At 37.4% G+C, this 26527-nt stretch overlaps 1 protein-coding gene across 4 annotated transcripts in view; it reads left to right on the forward strand.

Moving 5' to 3' along the window:
* The window catches only part of LOC106083842 (rap1 GTPase-activating protein 1), a 125881-nt gene that overhangs the window by 18307 nt on the left and 81047 nt on the right, over positions 1-26527 (forward strand). For 2 of the 4 annotated variants that reach the window (XM_059364190.1, XM_059364191.1), the window contains exon 2: positions 1569-2077. The exons of 1 other annotated variant lie outside the window; for it this stretch is intronic. In XM_059364190.1, coding sequence (XP_059220173.1) covers positions 1854-2077 — 224 coding nt within the window. In that variant the 5' untranslated portion in view covers positions 1569-1853. Of the gene's footprint in view, positions 1-1550; positions 2078-26527 lie in introns of those variants that run through there. One more of the 4 variants, XM_059364192.1, reaches the window with a different exon arrangement.

Consider the following 26527-nt stretch of genomic DNA (forward strand, 5'->3'; position numbering starts at 1 on the left):
GTCGTAAGCTTAGCGAAAAAGTATGGTTTTTATTAGTAAGGATATTGTACAACTAATTTAAACTTTCATAAAATGATGATTGTGGCATTGGTTAGAAGGTGTATCTATGTTCGCATTCTGTCGAAAACATCAATAGCATTTTCAGTTGTTTTCCCCTCACTAATGCCTGTGGCGTGGTCAAACTGATCCATGGAGCGCTGAACTTTAAGAAAAAACTTTGTTATCATAAAATTTTGAATTATTTGTATAGACGCTATAGCGACATACATTCTTTGTTGTTGATGTGATATGATGTCGAAACTCTACAAGTTGGAGAACTTTTACGAGTCTTATGACGTTTACTACTTTTAATAGGTTTTATACAAATATATGACGTTTACAACATTTTGACAGTCGAAAACCTACAAAATTGTCATACGGACCATCTCTGATGGTAATGCATTCCTTATATTGGCTCGGTCGAACCGAACGCGCCTTTAATTGTCTTCCTAGGTTAGGTTGAAAAGAGGGTGCAGATATTAATTCTCCCCATGTCACTGTGGACATACACCTAAGCCAGTAATCGGCTTATTGTGCGCTCTAAATAATATAAAAGATCCTCTGGTTCTTACATATGTAGAAGTACCCCCAATATAATTCGACTCAATAATTTGGCTAATCTTAACAGATGGATGGTAATGCATACCTTATATTTGTTAGGGGAGAACCTAACGCGCCTTTACTTGTCTGCCACTTCATATGGTTTATTTTATTGGAGAGATTAGATTTCAATTCCCCAAATCTTCCCAATATCGGATCCAACATCAAAATATTCTGTGGATTCTATTACCTATTGACCTGTACCAAAACTGACGCTAAGCGTACTAGTCTTAGGTTATCTGCTATATGCGGCACAGCAGTTAACAGTGCGAGCTCAATGCGAGCAGGATTCAAAAGTGCTAGGGACTCTTGGTGTCCTGGGATGACCACGATGCGATATTTGTATCGACATCGGCGTTTATCAACTTTATGCCTAACCCTACAAATGTATATTTGAGTGTGTGTGTTTTTCCCAACCCAAGGTAGCCTAGAATAGGAAACAATTTATTTGTATGTACTTACAGCAACCACCACATGCATTGATTATGCCATGTGAACGAAGAAATATCTTCCGGCGCTGGTGTTTCTCTCTGACCAGAATGTTACAGCATTGCTAAATTCTCATTTATTAAATGCAGAGAAATGTTTAATGGGAAATTTGGTCGTTTAGCGACTTAACCGACTGTCTCTATGCTCTATAGAGCTTTAATTTATGGAAGTGAATCTACTATCGCTGGACACTGGTGCCATAAAGTCTCCCTCTTTCGCCACACAGAGTTCGCATGGTTGAAACGCTCATAAAGTAGTTTTTGTTTTTGCGTACTTTGCTTGTTGTCTTACCGAATTGTCAGAATTACGTGAAGCCTGATTAAGGACGGACATTAGGTCATGTTGTGTTTGCGTTGGTGTTCTAACGTTGTTGTGGATTTCTTAAGAAACAGCTAATGGAAACTCAATAGGTAGTTTGCCTAACTGAACGATTTTTGTAGTTTTTCTCCATCATTTGGAAAAGTGTAATCCTTTGCAAAAGCTAATGTAAATCGATGAATAAGAGAAAAACAATCATATACTCAAAAGATGAAAATTTTTTAAATAACAGTAAAACGCTGTTCGAGTGAAATGAGGATAGCAAAGTTGCTGTACATGTGAAACGTGCGTACATAGTAAACCAAAACCCTTGTTATGCCAAAAATTACAAATAGTCATTAAATCTAAGAGAGAGAGAGAGGAGAGAAGTGTGAAGTGAGCGGATACGCAGTACGGATACCAAAAATATGCTGAAAGTTCAAATGCTAGAAAATCTCGGTTCTAACGACAGTTCCCCCAAGCGCCAATCTGTGCACCAGGACAGCTCACCCAAACGATTGAGCGGCAGCAATGAAGATGATGATTGCAAAACTCCTACATCATCCCCCCTACATCATTGTCATCCTCTGCCCCAAAGACAAATGACAACCGGCAGCATTAAGTCCGCTAGTCAGGGCTCGTCGCCAGCAGGGTATGTATTACACTAATTGTTATTCGAGAACTTTTGCAAACATCGTTACAAAAATTAAAAAAAAAAAAAACAAATATACCTACAGAAGCAAAGAGTTTTTTTTATTTCCACTAATTACAACTGAATAACTAAATTCTTCAACTATTTACATATTTTAAAAGCACCAAAAATCAAACAACTGTGGGCAAAAAATAGAAAGATTTTTCTATTGAAATTTCACGCGGTAATTTTTTCTACGTAAGTTTGACTGTCTGTGACATCTATGATAAATGTCGCATTCAAGTAATAATTAAGCTGCCATTAGATGATCAGACAACTCATATGACCTGTTACTTTCTGTACTCGGAAGACTTATCTTATGTACGTCAAATACGAATAGAGCGCGCTCTAATCGAATTGTATTTTCATATGTATTGTATTTTTTTTTATAGACACGTGTCTACTACATGTACGTTCGATGAAATAAAAGCTCGATTTAATCGAAAAAATTGCAAAATCCATTTGTCACATTAAATTTTTCGTACGTATTACACGATGTGCACAACTTTCAGAGTTGCTATTTTTTAAATTACATATGACATGTCTGATCGTCTAATGGCAGCTTTAGTGTTTAGTATACGCTTGTTTTTATGACAGCAACAAGTTCATTCGGCGAATTTCCATTAAATATTTTTGTGTGCGGAATGGAATTTTTGGTGCCGAAACGTCGCTAAACGAATTTTGCAAAAGGCGTTCGGTGAAAATTGTCTGTCGCAAGATGTGTTTTTAGTTTTAAGTTTTTTTTTGATTGGTACATCCACATCCACAACTTATGAATATCATGTTAATTTATTTGAGGGCGACGAAATAGAATTTGCAGAACAAATGAACAAAGTGTTAATATTTTTTTTTTTTTTCAGTAGTACTTCAATGATCAATTCATCATATATGGCTAAGGCATTGTTGCATTCTGCAGATTATGTAATTTTACGGCAGGCCTAGAGCACTAACTTTTTTCGATTCGTTCGCCAATTCAATGAAAACAGCTGATTAGTGGTCTTGGCCTTTAAATGATTAAAAAAATTGAGTAACAGGATGCACTTATAAGGTGAGGTCATGCGAACAGCTGAGTACAATTTTTTTTTTATATTTGTTTTAATTTTGTAGTAAAACTAACACAGTTGTGATTTTTTTTCTTAAATCTTAAAAATATGTTCTCTTTGAACCGATATTCAAAACATAATCAACAAAACAGTGTTATATTGGTGAAAATACAACTATAAAACACATTTGAAAAAGATAAGTTGTAAAACAATGTTTATTTCTAAAACCACTTTGACATTTGCCACTCAAGGTAGTTTCGTTCATGACGCTACCTCTTAATTGTACCATGATTGAGTAATAACCCATTAAATATGAAGAGGTAAACTAGATCGGAGGTATCTTAGAAAAGATCCAGCTAAAGTCCGCTTGGAAGAGTTCTAGTTCGGCTTAAAAAGAGGCATATTTTGGATGAATTGAACCATATTTTCCGCACAAAAAAAACATTTTTTTTTTCTGGAAAAAAAACAGATAAGAAGTAAAATTGGACATATGCTTATGATATAATTAGTCATAATTTTTGAGCCAATTAATGTCGCTGGCGTTTCCACGTTAAGACTAGTGTCACTGCTTTGTGAAGCCACTTCATCTCCATAAGATCCGTTAGCAAAAAAGTTTTCATTTCACTCTTCGATTTCACATACACTTACTAAATTATTTTCGATAGTTTGGTGTGGTTAATTTCAAGAACTTAATTGATGTCGTAGTCACTTGAGTCCCAATTTAATAATTTGGACAAAGCATTTGTAAACCATGTTTGTGGCACCTCATTGCAAGTTTATTCAGCAATATTTTTGCATATCTAATTGAATGTGTTGTAAGAAGTAACTTATTTCTGCAAAAAAGTTTGGTCAGTTTAATGGGATTTTGATCCATTGGATCGTTTGGTTCAATATACGGAAGCAAAAGATCCGTTGCTTAAACATACTTCCTTTATAAATTTGTTGTTAAACCAATCGTTAAAGCTACGGAAAGTCTTCCAAGCATTAATTGAGTAATCAAAATAAAGTGGGTAGTTACAATCTTTGAAGAATCTAGGTTTCTTTGCCTTTTCTATAACTAAAGGCTTTAGTTTATGTGAGCCATATGAATTTGAGCATAGTATAATTCAGGCCTGTTCCAGTTTTCGAATTCGCAAAACGAAAAAAATTTTGTTGCTTAAAATTTCTAAGTCTTCTTCTCTTATGGTTTGATTTCACTTAAGATTCCTATTACTATATAGACATATAATCAGAGTGTCTATTCCAACATAGATATGACAAGGTTTGCAAAATTTAAGGCCTGTTCCAGTTTTCGAATTCGCAAAACGAAAAAAATTGTTTTGCTTAAAATTTCTAAGTCTTCTTCTCTTATGGTTTGATTTCACTTAAGATTCCTATTACTATATAGACATATAATCCGAGTGTCTATTCCAACATAGATATGACAAGGTTTGCAAAATTTAAGGCAAAGGCAATCTTTCGTTTTGCGCTTCCGATAACCAGAGCAGGCCTGATTAAAAGAAGTTTTTTCACATGCTGCTTCAAATTTTTGATTTGGTAGGCAACAGAGAAAAAATCCAGTTTCATCAGCATTGTGTATTTGTGATTGCTTTAAACTCATTCTTATATAATTTAAAATTAGCATACATTGTTTGCTGATACCATATTTTTCTGGGTGTATATTCTTGATCGTCGAAAAATTCTAGGAAATCTTCATGTTCCTGTGTTTGGCTGTCCGTCTTTTAGTTGTAATCACTCTATACGATGCTGAAATTTAGCACAGATTTGCATTTTTTCGATATGTGAACTGAAAAAATGTTGTCCTAAAGATTTGGGCCAAAGATGTCAGACTTTATTCAATGATCCAAAATTTTACAATTTTTTAAGGATACAATTACTTAGGTGAAAGATTTTTTACTCGATATTAAAGAATTTTTACCTTAAATTGTAGTTTATTTTATTCTTTATTTTGTAGTTCACCATTTTGTTGTTGTTGTTTTTGTAGCGGTGTGTTACACACTGAGGCAGCAGCCCTTGCCGATGAAAAACTCCATCGGGCCAATCCGGTATATACAACAGGCTGCCATGGGATTGCAGGCTACCGTGCCGCAGAGTTTAGCATGTCCGACTATAACGCCGAACGCCTGGGTTCAAATCCCGACGTGAACACCCTTGGATATCCCCCTACTAATGCTGGCAGCATTTGTGAGGTTTTCTGCCATATTAAATTCTCTCTACCAAGTGGTGTCGCTTGCTGAACGCCGTTCAGACTGGGCTATAAAAAGGAGGCACTCGTTGATATTAAAGAAGTATCGTGTTCCTTAATGGAATGTTCCTGGGAAGTTAAGTAGTATATTGCATCTTATTATTAAGTCTACAAATCTTTTAATGAAGGTCAAAATATCGTTGAAGGTTAGAAAATTGTCTTTAGTACAAGGACAACGATGTACCTAAGTTAAAGACACAGAAATACCTTGCAAATATGAGCGTCTTTAATGTTGAAATTTTAAAAGTAAATGTGCTAAGTTCATTGTTTGGATTAAAAGTGGAATATCTAAAGTCATCTGTAAGGTAAAATTAGAAAAAGTCTGCGTTCGAAACTCGAATCGGTTAGTATATAGCTATTTAAATTAAAGACTCCATTTTTGTTTTGAAGATTCGCTTCTTTGGCTCGCAATCAAAACCCAAATCCTTAGATCAAGGACAAAACCTTCAAGTTTGGGTCAAAAATTTTTTAAGTGTATATTAAGATCTAAAACGAGCCAAATAGGACATTTTTTTATATATAGACCAATCCCCGATATAGAGTATTGAGTCAGCATAAGGCTCATAGTTCAGCCGTTTCCGTTTCCCGTTTGGAACAGCGGGGTACACCAATTACATTTTCTTGTCCTTAATACAGATTTGAATCAAATGTTACGAACTTAGTTTAAAGAACTAACCAACTATTCAACGAAACATTATTTGGTAAGAGAATTATCAACTAAAAAATAATTGCAAATTTATAAATGTTCAAAAAAGTATTTGTGCCAAGACCTAAGTCGTCTAAACATCCACGTTGGTCGGATTTGGGCCCAATGTGATTCCTCATCTTCCCTTTTCTCCTTCCAATGAATTCACTTCACAAAGCAAACCGTCCTTAAACGTTCTTTCTGGAGCCACCCAGAGTGAGGTCTTGATCCTCCACAGATCAAGTCCCTGAAAGAAAAAAGAACCCAGTATCCTGTTTCTACTTTGACATAAAAAAGGTCATTGGCAAAGAAAGTGAAAGCTGTCCTCCGAGAACCCAGTATTCTGTTTCTACTTTGACATAAAACAGGTCATTGACAAAGAAAGTGAAAGTTGTCCTCCGAGGGTTCGATTTAATGACACCACCGACAGACATCATCATTTCTAGTACCAATACCTGATATATATTTATATTCAGACAGGAGAAAAGAGCCTCAAAGGCCTTATTTACCTGGGAGACTCTATTTCAGTCTAGTTTACTATGAAGAATAACGCCAAGAAATTTGGCCGATTTAGCCAGCTCCAAAGTTACTCCCTGCATCGTGGATAGTTCGAACTCCGGGGTACTTCCCTTCCTTGTGATCAAGACCAGTTCCGTTTTTCTAGAATTCACCCAAAGCTCGCAAGCTGCGGCCAAGACTCCGTGCACCCAACAGCACCATTATGAATGTCCAATATAGTGTCTAGAAATTTACAGGTAGCGAGAATGACATTGAATAAATGATTGAGTCACTTTTTAAAAATGAATACTTTCATATTTTCATCTAAATTTTTATATGAAATTTTTTTATTTTTTTTTGGTAAAATTTTTAGATTATCTATTGATGTTCGTAGGTATTGTAAAAGCGCAAAATCAGGTCATGCTCAGATATAACTCCCGTAAGAAATGAATCCGATACAACGTTTAAAGCCCTACAAAAAATAATTTTGTCAAATTAAATTGAAGGTGTTTTTTTTTTAATATTTAGAGCAAAGAAGTTTCTGTGTTTTGGATTTCCTGTCGATGATTTATGGGTTTTGTGAATTCTTCTGTGTTTGTATAGCAGAGATCCATTTTAGTACGCTTGCATAATAGCGTCTTTATGTCGGCACAATTTCAATATTTTTGAGTACTGAAAAAGAGAATTGTTTTTCTTTAACAACATTAACAAAACCTGTCACGTTTTCGCACAATCACTGGCTACATATACACAAAAAAATAATTTCTAATCATTTTTCATTTCATTACGAATATCTTCTGAATACAAACTAGTCTGACGACAGAGCGAATCCGCCGCAAAGAGAGGCTCGAGGGTCTCCCCTACCCTCACCATCGTTGTCCACAGTCTTATTTCCAATACAAATTATTATTTTCCAATTGAATTCGATCGATTGGTCCACACAATGAGTACAGACAGACATGGACGAGTACACCTTCAGGGAAGGGTGGCGTAATCAGTATACATTTGTTTCAGCCTGTCTGTCTGTCTGTCGGTCTGTCTGCCCACTTTGTGTGTTTTGCCTTCCGTCATCAAAGACTGTGCGTTACTGCCGAAGAATGATGTTTTACCAAAAGTGTCCATATTTTAAAGGATTTGAGCAAATGTCGCGACTTGGATTAACACTGGCAACTAGTCGTCGCTGTCTTCCCCCTTTCAACCCTAAAACTACAAACTGTCTTAAGCCATTTGGACAGACTATAAACAATGTCCAAATAAATCAAACAGAAGTCGAAAGAAATGTTTATAAGCACCTTTTCCATTTGGTGCAAAGGCATCCATCCATCCACATGGTTATTTGAGGAGACGAAGAGTAGGCTACAGTCTAAAAATAGGCCGCAACATACATCTGGAAACATATGTATGCGAGTGTGGTGCTCTACTCTAGGAGCCGGCCAGCATTCTGCTCCTAGTTTATTTTTTGGAAAGAAAAGAAAAAAACAAAACAAAAGGCCTCTTTCCATATTCAAATCCACAAATTCGTCATTGTTCAAAACGATTTCTGTTTTTCTTTTTATGATAAGTAGCTCTCGCCCAAAATGGATTTTGCCCTCCCCATATGGATTGTTTACAATTCTTGGTATTAATTGCGGTCGAACGAATAAAACGAATTGGCCATTACACTCTTTTCTCTTAAGAGTTTTATTTAAAAAGAAAAAAAAAAATAAATGATTTAAACACTCCCGTTTCGCCTCCTCGTGGCTAACATCAATTGGCTCGTACATACAAAGTGAATTGCAATTATAATTCATACAACTACGAAAACTGTAGTCAAAGTTGGGGATTTTATTTTTTGTGCAAAATGAATTGTAAATTTCTTGAGAACATATCTTTCGATTTTTGAATTAAGAAATTTTAATGTGAACTTATTATCCAATTCGTGCGGTGTTTTTGAGTTTTTTGAAGCTTGTGTTGGGAACAAATATTTATGCATTGTTAAACGTTTATTTTTGAAACAACTACTATTAGCTATTGCACTATATTTACATTATAAGAGAGTTAGTCTGCTGGTAGCAGCAAACACTGTCTGCTGACATTATGTTATTTAATCAAATACAATTATTAAATGTAGGCGACGCATCAACAAATAAAACTGTTTACCTTTTGAATGATACCAGACAACATTTTTGAACTTCTCAACAACAATAAGAGCACCTGCTGCATATGGGTGAATCCTGCGTTACGAACGCTACATTTTAACGCAATTGAATTGAATTCGATTGAAATAAAGGATTTTTTATGTGTTATGAAAACATTTTGTTAATCTACTCATAGTGAATTAACAAAGAAAAATTGTGTGACGCACCCTACATAAAATGAAAGTGTCTTTCGAGGTTAGTGTAAATGTTGGTCATTTCAATCGAATTTTGCGTAGTCAATATCAAAAAATTTAAAACTGATAAATATAAATTGGATATATACATATTTTTTAACGGAATAATGTATGTTATCTTTTATTAGCAACATTTAAGAGACTATCAGTTAATAAGTTAATATAACAATAAAAGCGGATATTGGCTCGTGTGGCAGCTATAATTAATTATGAAGTCATCAGAGTTGTATTTGGTATGGCTATTGGATGGTATCAAAGTGCTGTGAATACAAAACTTCAGTCATATTAGATAAAAATTTCGACTTTTATGGGCATTAAAAGAAAATCTAGAATGTGTGCTTATATGACAACTATATTTATCTGTGGACTCATTTGAGTCGTTTCCAAATTCTAGTAAAATAATAAACTTATTTATTTTTTTACCAAAACTGAAGACTGCTAAGAGGATAAAAACATTTAAATAGGTTGGTCCATCTATGTTAACTTTACTGTACTATACGAACTCATAAAAAAGGTTAATTTTTTTAATATTATTATGGGACCTAAGGTAGGGTAGAATTTGGATATGATTTCTATATTAAATATCATCTAAACTTTAATGTTTTTTACATTTATTAAATTCATTATCTATAATATTGTACTTTGTCTTCACCAAAAAATTGATTGGGATTTATTTAAATTTTTTGTTGGTAAACTGTTCTGCAATCTGTCCATACATAAATTGTTCCCAATTTTAGGCGTTAGTTTTTTGTTTTAAAACTTTAATACTAATAAAGAAAAGTGGTACACTGTACGCCCCTAAATTTGAAAGAGATGATAAAACATAAAAATTGATTGATGTATTTATTATATTTTTAGGCTATATTCAAGTTTTTGCCAACTAAAAGCAGCAGAAAATGTTTGCTATTTTGGCCAAAAATAACATTTTCAGTTGACTTTCTTTGCGCGTAGTTTAGGGTAGGTAAAAAGGGCCAGTCTTTTTTCTAAACCGACTAGACTATTTTAGTCCATTGTGATAACACAGCAGCGACAGTGAAAGACCAAGCCTATGGTGGGAATCGAGACCACCACCCCTGTACTCCTAAGCAGAGAACGCCACATGCCCTAAATCACTATCAGTTGCCGCATATATTCAGCAAAAGTGCGCCCGTAGTCCCGTAATAATATCGAAAGCTATACTTCCTTTCAGTATTAGCTGCGTCGTCCCACTGTACGGATCTCCCCAAAGATTTTTGTCGTCCTACCGACCATTTGACATCTAAGCAATGCGTTCGTCGCCCGCGGAGTAAGCCGTTCCGACGGCTTCGTATTCACCAAGTTTACTGATGGCTGTTCTCTGAAATTCACGCCAAAACGTGGACTCTTTCATTCCCGGCACCCAAACGATGCGGATCGTGCCATCGTCAGAAAAGGCATTAATCTACTTTTTCCAATCAAGGGCGTCCCCGACCTCACCGTTCTGGTTGTTATAGTTTAAATAGCCATCTAACAGTCCGTAAAGATGTTCACAACTTCACGACTTCAGCACATGCATTCCGTGATTGCCCGAATCCGTATTTTGGTCAGGCAGTCGGAACCAGATCTTAGTCACGTGTTCCATTATGCCCCAGACCCTCTATGTCCTCTAGCTTAGGTCCATTTATGTAGCGCCTGATGGCAACACTAAAGCTCCGGCAGTTCAAAACCGTGCCGCTGGTACCAGTGCCTAACACTCGACCCCAATCGTCGTCTCAGGTATCTGATCGGAAACTTCTTCCATTCCTTCCAGGTTTCCTAGTGTTGCCTCGATTTTAACGCGGTGGTGTGACCTACTCCTATCCTTCAATCATTTTTTTTAATTCATGTATATGTCTATGAGCTATAATAGTAACCAGTGCACTGGGACGTATGGTCCTCATCGCTCCGCATATGGCAAGAAAACATGTTCTCCGAACCTGTTGCATTTTATTAAGAATAATAATGCGCTAAATTACGAGAGGATAAGTTGATAAATGTTTACAATATTGTAATATTATTTTTATTTTGAACCGCCTCCTCTCAAAATCCACAGCCATCTCAATGATATCTGCGTCCAATTTCAAGAACATCCGATCAAGAAAGCGATTTGTATTTTGTACGCATTAACTGAACAGAGAGACGATCGTTTGATCGTACGGGCCGATCGTTATACAAATCAATTCGTTTAGTTATTTTAGTCTATGACATCTTACCTGTCTGCCATTTTTACTAGATTTTTGTTTAAAATCAATTAATTAATGGGTTCAGGTTTAAAGTTTAAACTTTTGTTCGAACGTAATACATGGGATAGAACCGAAAAAAAACTAGTAATAAATATGAGATATCTCTACCCGTTCTCACACGACATATTTTTTACTAGTTTTTCTCGGTCCTATTCCACTATGCGTTAGTTGTATTGTAATCCCAGGTGATGAACCTACCTACGACATACGTTCCATAACAATGAAACAGTTTTTCTCAAATCAATCAATTTCGTTGCACCCGATCGAAGTTTAAATACCCAATGTAGACTTCTTGAATTGATTTCTTACATCTGATATGACAGGCTTTGGCAGACATGTGTACGTTGGGAAATAACCCCCCAATTGCTTGACATTAACCGCAATGGTTCCTTGCTTCCCACCATGCCCTTGGCAAAGATTATCGGCTTTACCCTTTTCCTTTTTCTTGTCAATCGCAAGTCAATGGCAAATCGTTTTTGGCCACCACCATCGCAGCCACTTCTTTGTTTTGCGACAATGAAAACTTCTCAGCGTCTTGGGAGGAACACATTGCAAAATGAGGCCATTCCATTGTTACAACGTGGTATGCTTGTGGCAGAACAAACCACTGAGTGGGAGTTAAACGGAAACGTGATTCTTTTGCGATTTAACTCGAGTCTGCCCTCTGCAGTCTGCGTCTTAATCGAGCAGAAATGTTTTACTTAAAATGTCATCGTCGTCATTTTCATCTAAACAATCGATAAGCACACAAAGTCATGCCATGGTTTCAAGAGTATTACGCCAATAAAGGCGGAATTTGTAGAGTGCTTATGAGCTAAGACTTGGGATTTCTCCATGTTGTTGTGAGTTTTTTCTTTCCGCACTGCTTTCTCTTAAAAATCCCTTCAAAATCAATCTTAAAGAAGAAGTACCTGAACACACTTAAGAACAACGCATATGAATAAGTGAATGTCAAAATGCTTGCCTTCCGCCATGCTGCGATGTATGGGCACAGTGGGCGATTTATTCGAATTACCCTTTAGCTCATACAACCTCATACGCTTGGAAAAATTAGTTTGTAAAAACAGCGAACATGTTTGCTATATCAACTTCAAATCTGCAGAATAGGAGAAAACCAACTCTGATTATTATTTCAATTTCAAATTGCAATTAGTAAAGGTTTTTTTTGTTTTCTGAATTTTGGTAATTTTTGGAATTAAGATTTGGAAGGCTAAGATAGGCAAAGGTCCTAGTATTGAGGACCAATGATTGAGGTAATCCAGATAAACCTCCACCGGAGCGAGACTGCTACACACGCTCTGATGGAGAAAATCAGCAAGGGCAAAATTCATATTGCCTTTATTCAGGAGCCATGGACGACCCGGAACAAAGTGTCTGGACTGAACCATATCAACTACCAATTATTCTATGCTAACACTGGTACTCGGCCGAGTACCAGTGTTAGCATAGAAATCAGCCCAAGAAAAACCTTGGATGATCGGGGAGATTCCCAATATTGGGAAAGAGATCCGCAGACTTTTTAACAGAGCACGTCGTAAGAAAGCGGAAGTTTATTGGGGTATGTATTACGGCTCAAGGAATACAATAAGATTGCCAGAGCGGCAAAACGTGCCTCCTTGAAGCTTTTCTGCGAATAGGTCGATAGACGACATGGGAGTGAGAGCAGAGACAACGGAGGACATGCTGAGGCTTTTGATGAAAACTCATTTTCCACAGGATACGAAGGAACTCACGGAAACAGGCCCGGCGTTACTACAGAAAGAGGCAGACTATCGTCTGGCCAAAATTTTCACAGCGTGTCTAGGACTTTTATATACTCCAAAAGCCTGGCAGTAGGCAAAGGTGGTGTTTATACCCAAGCCCGGCAAGGCAAGTTATGCGACACCAAAGGCCTACAGACCCATAAGCCCTACGTCCTTTCTACTCAAAACCACGGAACGTATTGTGGACACCATGATAAAGAGTATGCCACCCAGCGAACTACTCAAATACAAACAGAATGCCTATGGCAAGGGAAGGTCGGTATAGACTGCCATGCACGAGGTTATGCATAAAATAGAAGAATCCTTCGATGCCAAAACGTACACACTTCATGCATTGACGTCGAGAGGGCTTTTAACAATGTGCGGACCGACACACTGATCCAATCCTTAGACCAGTACCGAGTGGACCCGTTCCTTAGAGACTGGATATACCATATGCTAAGGAAAAAGTGGATAAATTGTGGGTCCCATGGCATAAATATAGGGGAGAAAGTGACACAGGGCACACCACATGGAGGCATTTTATCGCCACTCCTATGGGTGACCACCATAAATGACATAAATACGGGTGTTGACTCAGGAGAGAGTAAAGATCCGAACGAGCTATGCAGAAGGGCCGAAAGGGTCTTGCATATGGCATATGACTGGGCTAGACCCAGAGGTCTCAATGTTAACCTAGAAAAGGCTGAAATATGCCAGTTCACGAGGAAGACGAAGGTGGGCTAATTTAACGCACCACGTTTCTTCAATAAGACGATTTCGATATCTGACAAGGTGAAATACTTAGGTGTGATCTTGGACAGGAAACTGAATTGGAAGTGTCACATTCTGCAGCGTACTGAGAAGGCTCACTATGTTGAGCACTATGTAGAAATGGGGCCTGAATCCGAGAATAGTCCACTGGCTCTACAGGAGTGTGATTAGACCAATGCTTACTTACGCCTCAGTAGTTTGGCGGACTGCTATGGAGAAAAGTGCAACATAAGGACCATACAACAGGTTCAGAGATCATGTTGTCTTGGCATAGGCGGAGCGATGAGGACCACGCCCACTAGGGCACTGGAGACTATTCTAGATATCCGTCCCATTGCATTCAGATTAAGTGTGAGGCAGCCACTGCGGCTATGAGACTTTAGGCGATGGGAAAATGGATTGAGGTTGGGAGCAGCTCATACCAATGCGGTATAATGGAGGCGACGATAGGAATCCTGGAAGGATGGGAAGAGGTTTCCGATCGGATACCTGAGATGAAACTTGAAGTCGAGTGCGAGGCAATGCTGCCATCGGCACACGTCACACTTGGGATGACGGAACCCTAGTATTGCCATCTGGAAGATCATGTTACATGAATGGATCAAAGCTAGAGGACAGAGTGTGCCTGGGGGTTTACATTGAGAACCCAGGGACTGAGATCTGTTTTAGACTGTCTGACCACAATACGGTCCTGCAGGCGAAGATCCGAGCGATCACGGAATGCGTGAAGTGGTGTGGTGGTAACGCGAAGACGTCGAGTGTGAACATCTTTACCGGCAGTAAAATTGCCATAAGGGCAATAACAACCAGGACGGTAAGGTCACGAACAGTCTTGCAGTGTAAGAAGGAGATTAACGCCTTCTCTGAGGATGAGAAAAATTCGCATCGTTTGGGTGCCGTGCCATAACGGAGTAAGGGGAAATTAAAGAGCAGACGTTTTGGCGGTGAAGGCCAGAGGACTACCGTCAATAAACTTGGTTATCCCGAAGCCTTTCGGGTCGACGCAGTCCGACTTAAGGGAGTGAACGACGAATGCGCATGCGACATTTTGGAACAGCGAAACGGTCGGTAGGACGGCGAAAATCGTATGGGGGGATCCAGATCGTGAGAAGAAAGGAAGCAAGGAGGAGGGCTGTATAGCTATTGGTATCATAACGAGGCACATAGAACTACGAGCTCACTTATGTAAAATCGGTGCGGCAAGTGATAGCATGTGTAGGGCATGCGGGGAATATGATGAGACGTTGGAGCATTTCCTTTGTCATTGCCCGGCTTTCACGTCTAACAGATACCGGCAATAAGGTGGAGACACAATACCAGATATGAACCAACTAAGGGGAGTGGTATTGGAAACAATTAAAGATTTTGTAAATAGCATATACAATAGAATAGAATTCTTAACTTAAAATTTTTTTAGAGGTTACTTTATAGTTTTTAGAGCGCACAATAAGCCGATTACTGGCTTAGGTGTATGTCCACAGTGGCATGGGGCGGATTAATATCTGCCCCCTATTTTCAACTTAACCTAACCTAATGTGTAGTAAAATTGTATGAAGATTTGATCAACATTTTAATTTAATAGATGTATACAAAAAGTCACAAAAATGTCCAATGAAAATCATTACAATAGGCTACTCATTAGGGTGTTTTACAATTAATAACAATAATTTAGTAACAAATGCTTAATAACTAAGAAATATTTAAAAACAATGGTGGACTCTCTGATCTATTTCCTTTCTTAACAAAAAAATTTTATGTGTTTTTTTTTTTTGGAAAATATTTTATACTAATTTATAAAAGAAAATGCTTTAATAACATTTTAATCATCCAAAATTAAATTTTTGTTCTCGTTAGGTTTTAGTACGCCATGCCGGCTATTCATTTTGGCCCAAGATTTTTTGTGTTAATTTTGGGCATCAACATATTGTACAAAGCATTTATATGATTTAAGTAGATAATTTGCATGCCGTTATTCGATGTCATTTTTAAGATCAATTTATAGAAAATTAAAAAAAAAATACTACTCTATAACGCTTAAAACGATGTAGAAGATGTAATACAAAAGTTGTTATTGAATTTGTGAAATGTTTAGACTACTGTAATGTTTGCTGTTTCAACAGAAAATTACTACTGTTCCATTTTCAGCAGACTCTCTGTTGTCAAGACCGATAATGGCACATTTGACTTTTCCCCCACTGTGCCACATTGAATATGTATGTTAAAGCGAATTAATGCTGATTTTTGTTTGTAATCTCTTCAACATTTTAATGGTGCCAAAGAAAGGTTCTCGTTCCCTTTATGTCCCATTCATACCGGTTTGTAGATTTCTATCTGTGATTGATATCAAAGCAGCAGAGTCTCGTCAATATTAACAGAGGTTTTATTTTGACACTGATATTTGTTTTGCTGATTTTGGCATTTCTTTTGTGGTGCCTAGAGTAAGAGATGTCGGCGCATAGGGCAATGCTGTATGGCTATGCAGATCTGGCTCACAGCAATCTCTTGACAAAGACATTTGATTGGCGTAGAGCCCATTCCGTCCCCCATACACACACACACATATTTCCATCCCATAGATCCCTTAGATTTCTAAGGCTTCTTTAAGGCCGAAAAATAATTACACTTACTAAATAGTCCAAAATTATGGAATTTGATTGAGGGAGATATTTCTGAAGCAAGCCAACCAATCTTTGCTCGCCCAGTTGTGCATGGAATCTGCAATGCGCTTGCGATAAGAAACAATTTAACAGCCCTTGATCATTAAAATTCTTCGCAGCTTCTTTCCATCTTTCCATATTTTTATGGGCCATGTTGGCGCTTCGGCTGGCTGTGTCCATTGGAATATCGCCAACAAACTTTAGTTTTTATTTTTATTAATTGGACAAAATAAAAATGGAACTGCGATCTAAGCTCTTAAAATGTTATTAACTTCTCGTGCAAAGGCAGCGAATGTCGGTCTGTATAGGCACCAGAGAGAGAGATAGACAGACTGACAAGCAGACACATTTAAAGCACAGACGTCACTCTGGTCCTTCTATCTATTTATGCGATTCGGGGAAAGATAGAAAAAGTCGTCGGCAACTTTAATGACACCAATTATGTGCGGGTGAATTGACGAAGTGGCTTCCGTTGGCATGGGCGCGAGGCACAAGATGTTGCTGTTCACTCCCAATCGCCACAAATCGTCGAATGAGAGATTTAGAGATGGGCAGCTCTTCAATCACGATTGGAATACTATTCTGCTTGAGCCCGGTGGCTGTGGTATTTTCCCATTTCTTGTTGACATTTCGTGCCTTCGTCTCATAATTGCTTGTGGCAGAATAAGTTGCGCTGGTGTAATTTATGGACACTTATATATTTTTATTTTTCTTTTTTTTGGTTACTTTTTGTTTTCCTCAAATTTAGAAAGGGAATGTTGTGCGGAAGTTTAAAATGGTCCACATAGTATCACCTTGCCTGCATGCGAACGGAGTATGAAGAGAATGCTCTTTCGTACAGAAGAGTGGGTCGCCCATTAGTTTCTTTGTCGCGCTGTAAAATCGCACTTTAAGTACTCTCAGTGGGCTTCCGGCCATGCTATGGCTATCGTATCCCATCGTGAACTCGTAAACAGTTTTCATTAGTGACAGTGGGATAGATGGATGGATGGATGGATGGAGATTAATGATGTCCACTTTTGTGCAATCATTAGGGCCAATTTCTGTGTGGTAATTTGTGGTCTCACTTACCGTCGGAAGGTTAACAATCTCAACGGCTTAAAATTGCCGGTATCCATCTCTATTTGCTTTGCTGCGACGATCGTCGGCAGACGGTCGGTCGCATTTCACTTTATAATTATTCTCTTAATTTTTTACGTTACTTATGAAGAAGTGAAAAACAGAGTTGAAGGCATTTTGTTTTGGCTGCTTTGGGAGGCAACTTCCATCTCAACTGTTTAAAACAATCGTCCGCAAGGTAACCACCGCTAAACAACAAAAGCAATGCAAACAATCATAACTCACTCACCATACGAACCTTAGGGTATTTTTCTCCAAGCATACATTAAGCACTGATGACATTTTAGTTCAATGATCACTGCGATAATTTCTAACGACCTTCAGGGGACTGGTAGCTTTAGTCGTTTCTACCGTACGTCGTTAGATCCAATGTAAAAACAGTTTGGAGTAAAACTCATGTGTCAACCTTACAAAGTATGTATTAAAATGTATCATTACAATCCACGACGAACAGTGGTAAAAACTGTAAAAAAAACAGTGAAATAAGTCCACAACTGTTGATCGATAGATTTCAAAATTAAAAGTATTCTACACTCAGAGAAATTTATTAATAAAAACAGCAAAGTCTGCTGAAAATGGAATAGCAGTAATTTTTGCTAAGCTAGGAAACATTTGCTGATGTTTTTATATGGTAAAGATTTTAATATAGACTAAAAATAGGATAAATGCATCAAAAATTTTATGATGTATATATCTCATCTTCCAATTTTAGGGGCATACAGCGTAATTTTTTAAGCAGTATGCCTAACATTTGGAACAATTAATCGAACGATTTGTCGTTTAATTTCAAAGGTAAACATTTTTAATTTAATTTCAGCAGACATTGTTTGCTATTATCAGCAGACTGATTTCTCTGAGTGTAGACATTTCTAAAGGAGAACATTGGCTTTAATGAGGCTCCATATCTTTAATACAGGGTGTCAAAGTTGGCCAATATGGTTTTATCTTACCTTCTGTAGGATATAACTTTTTATCTACTGAACCAAAGATCCAAATACAAAAATATTAAAATATCAAAATTTTACCTTTTACATTTTCCAAAAGGCGCCCGGACAACCTAGGGCCTTAAAATTGCACACGATCTCGCTAACACCTCAGCTCTAACCATTCCAAATCTCAAAGACATATCTCTTCCCGTTCCCACACGGCATATTTTTTAATATTTTTTTTCTGTGCATGTGAGGTACTATACTATGTATAGAAGCCATGTAAAAACTTCTCCCCAAAAGAAGTTTTGCATTTGTGGAAATACATTCCAAAAATGTATTTCCACAAATAAAAAAAAGAAAATACAAACAAAAAGCAAGTCGATTTCAATCACATATTTGGCTTTCGGCGAAATTATAGTTCGGTGTGCTATAGCCCAGTAGATAGCATATCGACTTAGCAAACAGAGGGTCAGTGGATTAAATGCCGGCGAAGGCAAATTAAGTTTTCGAAAATGTAAAAGTAAAAAAAAAAAATTCTTCTATTCTAAAGATGATGAGAAGTTGCAGCATTTCCTTTGTCATTGGCTTTCGCGTCTAACAGATACCGGCACTTAGGTGGAGACACAATACCAGACATGAACCAACTTAGGGGAGTGGTATTGGAAACAATTAAGGATTTTGTAAGTAGCACGGAATTCCTAACTTAAAATTTTCTTTTTAGAGGTTACTTTAAAGTTTTTAGAGCGCACATGCCATAGTGGCATAGGGTGGATTAATATCTGCACCCTCTTTTCAACCTAACCTAGCCTAACCTATTCCAAAAATAGATTTTCGGAGATTCCAGTCGAAAGAGAAAAATTTTAAATTAAATTGTCTTCCACAAATCAAATTGCGAAAGCATTATTGTTTTTTTTTTGTCCTACACGTTTAAATCACTCTTCTGCATAGGATCTTTTATAAGCCATACTTTTGTATATGAGAAGGGAAGGCCTTATATTTTTGGACACCTCTTGTTAAATAGCAAGAAGTAGGGAAGGCCTCTGGTATGTCTTGTGTCTCCAAAATAGGACATTTTGGAAACAGTTTTTGCTCCTGAACTTTCCCGCTGAGTGTAATTGGTTAAATTTTCTTCAATAAGTCCAATTTTGATAAATCCAAGTGCTAAATTGTTTATTATTTTGAAGTTACATCTTTGACTGCCAATGCATGTGTGTTTTCCAGTATTAACCATCAGGCAAACTGCAAATAATTTGGTTGTGAAAAAATTCGACCTTATTCAAACAGTAGGCCTTTTTCCCTCCAGCAAAAAAAGGTTCGCCCAATTGACAAATCGGAAACAAAAGCCATGCCACTACCATGGGTAATGATGGAATCAAAGCGACTCCCAGTTGAGCATTGTCTGGGTGAATGTACCCAAAATTCCCTCGCCCAACTGCCCACTCTAAACAATGCACAAATAGGCCAACATGGGCGGCATAGACGGCCAAATTGGGTCAGAGCGGACAATATGCGACATCTATTGGTTCGTTCCGCATACGTTCTCTCTGTCGGTTATTGTTGGAATATTGTTATGATAATTCCGCAAAGACAAAGCACCAAAGAAAGACATTGAGTGGCCGCGAAGTAAACATCGAGACAAGATCTTTGCTAATTTTGTCGCTTTTTCAAAAACAAAAGACGACTTTGTGCCGGAGTGTAAAAATGGATTCATTAGAGACAGAGTCTTAGTAGACACAGATCTGATTTTGTTTGATTTGTTAATAACTTGACAAAGGGAAATGGCTAATTAATCTGTGGGGCTTGTATTTGGCTGCTGAATGGTTTTTTTGTAAAGGAAATAACCCAAAGCCCAATTTTGGCCGGCGGTTATTAACTCTGATGTTGCAGTGCTATGGCGGTGCTGCTGCTACAGTTTACAGCTGATGTGGCTGACAGCGATTGCTTCGCTGTGATTGCGAATCCGCTGGATAATGTTAACTCGACGCTATGGCCGAGTTAACATGGGGGAGAGCATGGGGCAACTGAATAGCACAACCACAACCACAACCACACGCTTACAATGGCCAACAAGCCAAAAGTAAAACATTTGTTTTGTGGTTTTCAACACCATTCGCTCGCTGACTTCTGCAAAACTTAACCAATAATTTGAAAATATTTCCTCAGATAAACAACAATTTTTGGCCTCTCCGCAATTGGTTTGAATAGTGAATGTGGAGAGGAGGAATTCAATAAATATCACCAACGGAGGGTATGAGACTTTTCCACAACCACGACGTTATAAAAAAACACTCTCATAACTGGTCTAAAGACCAAAAGAATTTTGGAGCATATATCCTTATCCAATAACTGACCTTTAAAATCAGAACCCATACCTTATAGCAACGATGGAAATATTTTAATACGTTTGTGTCCCTAACTAATTAACTAACTGGTAACTAATCTCGCCTTGACATTTTAATTAGATGCAACCATGTCCCTCCTTATGTATGAATCATAAAAGTGTTCACTGAGGGAAATTTGTTAATAAAAACAGCAAATATGTTTGCTGCAACAGCAGAAAGTCTGCTGAAAATGGGACAGCAATGATGTTTGTTGAAACAGCAAACATTTTCCTCTACTTTCAAATTGTAAAAAGTTAAAAAAAGCTTAACATTTTTATAAATATTTCGAGAATTCGCACGTTTTACGCTAAATTTATTCGGTCTTGAAATAATTCATGCAATTGGATATTGTCCGTCTGCAGACCATAAGGTAATCTCTTTCTCTTTCTATTACAAATAGAAAAACAAAAACCCTATTTGTTAGAGTTAGACAGAAAATGTTTTTTTTTTTTTGTTGTTTTGTAATAGCATTTGACTGGTTTCCTATTTAGATCACGATTTCGTTTGGAACCACCCAAACTCGTCAGTAGGAGTTGTCTAAGAAAAGGTATGTCATCTAGGCTGAAACTATGCTCTTATTAGAGCATTTTCATATGTAGCGCAGCAAGAAAGAAAATTACTCCACCTCGTAAAAAAGAGGGTTGTTTTGTTTTTCTATTTGTAATAGAAGATCCGTACAAAATTGTGTTTTTCTATTTGTGATAGAAACAGATTACCCTTAAGCGGTGTAAGAAATATTTCACTCCCTCTGATTTTCTTAATATCTACACTACGTACATCAGGCCGAATATGGAATATTACTCGCATAAATGGACCGGAGCTCCAAAATCATCCTTGGAGCTGCTTGACCGTGTGCAAAGGCTTGCGTTGGTGATGTTTGGAGATGGTGGGGTATCCAACTCTTTTGCTTCCCTTGAACATCGTCGAAATGTGGGTTGTGTAGCGCTGTTCTATCGATTCTTCCACGGTGTGTGTTCTTCGGAAATCAGTGTTCTGATTCCTGACTTGAGGTTGTTTGTCAGAAATACAAGATTTTCTTGAAGCGCGCACCGGTCTGTAATCGATTGACCAGCTCATCGTACTATGCACTACGAAGAGAATTCTTTTTTTGGAATGTGGAATCGACTTCCGGCTGATGTCTTTCCCGCCACTTACTACACCCAAAAATTCAAAGCAAATGTCAATAACACTAATCACTCTTTCCCTCTCCTATCCTTAACTATCCTCTCCAACGCAATGCACTGCATATATAAGGGACATTCCCTGCGCGTTGATTGATTGAAAAAAAAAAAACAATTTTGTACGAGTGTTTAAGTTACTATCAGCAGACAACGTTTCCTAATATCAGCAGACTAATTTTTCTGGGTGTTCCATTGCATAAAACTGTTTGGTTTAACGTTCATACAAATGCTTCTTTTTGATTCCACATTGCCGCATCTTCTATTAACTTTAATATGTGGTCTTCAACATTGCTAAGAGCCTTTTCACAACCGCAACCTCTCTAGTTGTGGCATAGTTTGTCCTAACCTTTCTATTCTTTTTTTGCAGCAGAAAGTTAGGAACTTTTTACCTCGTTACATCGTTTATTGAAAAGTGCGAAGTATTAAGGGTTCATTCCTAGACAAAGTTGATTTGAAAAGATTGTTTAGCCTCCTGAAACACTAGAGTTATTATTTGGGTTCCTGTTGCCCAAAGCCCACGAATAACTACTTGGCTGAATAATAATTTCGGTCTTTGCAATACCCAATTGTATTTCTATTTATATCTTCCCTTGGACTCGTTTTTTAGGCAAGTACTTTAAAGACATAGAAATACAGTCGACCTACGAGTATATCGGCCTAATTTAATTTCTTTAATGCATTTAATTTTGTTAAGTGTAACATTTGGTCAAACCAGATGAACTTCATCATATGTTATAAGGGACTTTTATGGGAGAAATACGATGGAATTTTTCCAAAGCCTTCACAACCTCCAGCATTCATTCGCAGAAAAAAATATTGCCCTGACGGCTCAGAGACTTTAATCGTGAGAACTTCTGATATTTTGTCGCTGTGAACCATGGCAACCTCTTTCTTTCGAATATGATTTGAAATACAAAACAAATATTTGCTGATAAGTAATAAAACCAAATAGTGCCTTTTGGCTCTTCAGCTAACAATTCTTATCGAAACTTGTGGTTGCTTCAATTCCGATTACAAATTGCACAAATACATTCTCATTTCTGGTTTTTGCAACATTTCCAATGGCATTGCCACAAATGACCAACACCAGGCGATCTCTTATTATGTTCTGTTCTAAGCACAAAAAGGATGGGCCTATGGAATTTATGACACAATGTGTGAACACTAATAAATTTGTGCACATTTGCACGCGTTGTTGGTGGAAGGTTCGCGTACTTTATTAGGCGGCAGAAGAGAGCGTGAGAGTGATCAAAATTTTGAGAGTTTGGTAATTGAGAGCTTACAAATTTCAACTGGAGGAGTGTTTTTCCCCGCAAAAATTTGCAGCATCGAACAGCTGTTTTATGAAAACCAGCAGTTAAATTCAAATAAATAGCAAAAGAGAGTATTGGCTGTGCTTACTCTACAGACCTAAAATCAAGTGTCTCCCAACACCTTTGAAACGATAAATCTGGCATTTCCTATCGCCAACTTACTAGTAGATGCATGCATCATGGAAACGTTCAAAATGCACGTTTCATATTTGCACAATGTTTCTAATCCCATTGTTTGCGTTTGCCAGCGGAAGGAGCATTCGCTGTTGAATCTCTTTTTATCCCAACACATAATAAGGAATTTTAATACTAAAGAAATTACGATGGCATAACTAATTGGCAGGATTAGCTCTAACCAAAACTATTCAGAATACTTTGTTTGTTTTTTCTTCAGCGTTTCCTTGTATCCATTTTCTTCTACTCAAATACTTCATAAGGAATAATTAATGATCCATAGAGTCATTTAACACATGTATCAGCATTGATGGGGAGCAAAGGAGCTAGGCATAAGCGCAAATGGCCTTGTAGAATACTGGCATATGTCTTAGTCATTAGCAGGGTTCATCTTTGAACAGGCCTATGGTCCTAAATGCCTGCCAGCGACCAATCAATTTTGGCCTAATCGATTTTTGCCTTTCATCAAGTGTTAGGTATCCCTTTTTCGAAACATGCGTGAATGTCCTTTCTCTGTATCAGGTGTTTAACAGCTGTGGCAACGATGGCAAAATATGTAACTGGTTGAGGTGTAAGACATTGTGTGAATTGTTGTCGAATGTGTTTTTAATTTGACACTTTTTTAGAATCTACCATTCCCATCAACGATAAGCTATTAGCCATAAAGGGTGGTTTTTTAACATCCAAGAAAAAATAGTTCGATATTGTGTGGGCTATTGCTGCAAGTGTCTTTATGTTCAATGGCAGAAAAATAGAGTCCCTCTTTTTTAAAGATGGGGGCTATACTACAATAACTACGTCATTTCATTTGTTACACTTCAAAATATTGGGTTGCCCAAAAAGTAATTGCGGATTTTTTTAAAGAAAGTAAATGCATTTTTAATAAAACTTAGAATGAACCTTATTCAAATATACTTTTTTTACACTTTTTTTCTAAAGCAAGCTAAAAGTAACAGTTGATAACTGACAGAAGAAAGAATGCAATTACAGAGTCACAAGCTGTAAAAAAATTTGTCAACGCCGACTATATGAAAAATCCGCAATTACTTTTTGGGCAACCCAATATTATATTTGCAAATAGCTAGTTTTACCAGGAATGTCTTACTAGGGAATAGTGGGAGACTTTTCTCGTAAGCAACAAACGGACTACAAAATTGACCAGTATCTTGATCAGCGGAATACACGAACGTATAAACGGACAGGCTGGACCAGGACCAGGTAGTCGTTCTAAATCGATCGATGTACTTCATAATCGGTCTATATATTCTCCTTATTGGCGTTGCGAATGAATGAACAAAGTTATAACACTCTGTACCAAGTAGTGGTATAGAATACAGCAAACTGTGCAATCTATCGATTGGGTATGGCAGTCATATTTTCTCGAGCTCCTATAAATAAAAATTGCAAAAATTTTTTATGGCGGGTCCGAATGGCATGATACACTTCACAGACAGGCTTTTGCATCGATGGATACTATGGATAGCCAGCTCTGAAAAATTGTTCTGACATTCTCGCCGGCATTTCAATCCAGGCCAATGATTTGGCACTGATAACCTGGCAAGAATGTCAAGAAATTTTTCAGCGGCGGTAGCCCCTCACTAGAGCTGACCATATTTCTGCCTAGTTAAACATATCTTCAATGAGTTGTCGCTCTACAGCACGTCTTAGGAAGGTTATATAAGCCAACTTATTGATATGAGAGAATGAAATGGATTGGTTTTTGAAATTGACCATTCTGGTAGCACAATGGACGATAACGTCTTAGTAAGTCTGATTTCAGACTGTCACTTAAACCTAACCTAACATAAATAGAAATAATAAATTTTCAATATAAATTTCTTCAAACCAGAAAGAGAGAGAGAGAGAGAGAAATTAACAATAACTTTATTTTTCTAACATAAATTGTGATAAACAAAAATAATTCAAAAAATCTCTCTTTTCTAGTCAAAGGGTCGGAGAGGAAATGTTATGAAATTTAAACATCAATTCCTTGTTTGGCATTGATGTTAAGACATTGCTGGGTTTATCCTTTATTTGCCTCTATTACTTTTCGTCATGTCTCCTATCAAAGGTGAAGGCATTTTAGGTTTAAGAAAAGTGTCAGTGTAACCTGTCTGAGACAAAAGCGAGAAAAGGAATAACCTTCTTGTTTCTTTGTGCAATACATTTTTAAACTCGATGTAACACTGCCTTTCATTGTTGTTGTTGTCTTGGGACGGCGTTGCAAAGTGTCGCACGAGCCTAAGTGTGAAAAAGGATCGACCGTTCGTCTGTCTGCCTACTATGCCAGCCTATGGACTGGCGCACGTAGACACACTTATCTGATTTTCCCTTTTTAAAATCTCGTTTTTTTTAATGAGAATGACATAGGAGACTTTTTCCAGGAAAAAAGGTTAATTATGTGTTTTTAATAATCTCGTTCAAATTCAAACAAATGCAAAATACGCTCTAGAAACGGGCAGGCGTCAATGAGATGTTTTTTGTTTTTTGAATTCACATTATAATTTATGCAGAGTTATTCATTCTAGCATTTCGTCCATTCGCTCGTTCGTTCACTTCTTGCTGTTGACTGCCATAAAAGCGCATTTGCCTGCACCCCGAAAGGCATAAGGTGCTTAACAATTGTGGAGGAATGACGAGGCCTCCATCAGCCTCTAATTCCAATCAGCCAAGGCAATCGCAGTGGTGTCGCATTTCTCTGCAAAAGAAGTCAACAGTTTTTATGGCATCATTAAATAATTTGATGAATTTGAAATCCAAAGCCAACATTCCCAATAGCAGGAAATTATTCTAATGAGAGTCGAGAAAAAATTGGAGAGGATTTTGAGCAGTTGTTGTCCAAATACTCTATCGCATCTAACATTCGCTAAATGACAAACTTGAATGAATGACTGGTGACTGGAACATTTCGCAATCGAAATGTGCCGCCTTGGAGTTTTTTGAATCCGCCTTCCTGAGGCTCATTATCAGACCTCCAACTTTGCGAGAGCTCGTACAGTGTTGTAGACGGCTACCTCTTCAGCGTTTGTGTAGCTTTAGTCTGCCAATGTTCCAGCTCC

The sequence above is a fragment of the Stomoxys calcitrans genome, chromosome 3 (assembly GCF_963082655.1).
Source record: "Stomoxys calcitrans chromosome 3, idStoCalc2.1, whole genome shotgun sequence".
NCBI lineage: Eukaryota > Metazoa > Arthropoda > Insecta > Diptera > Muscidae > Stomoxys > Stomoxys calcitrans.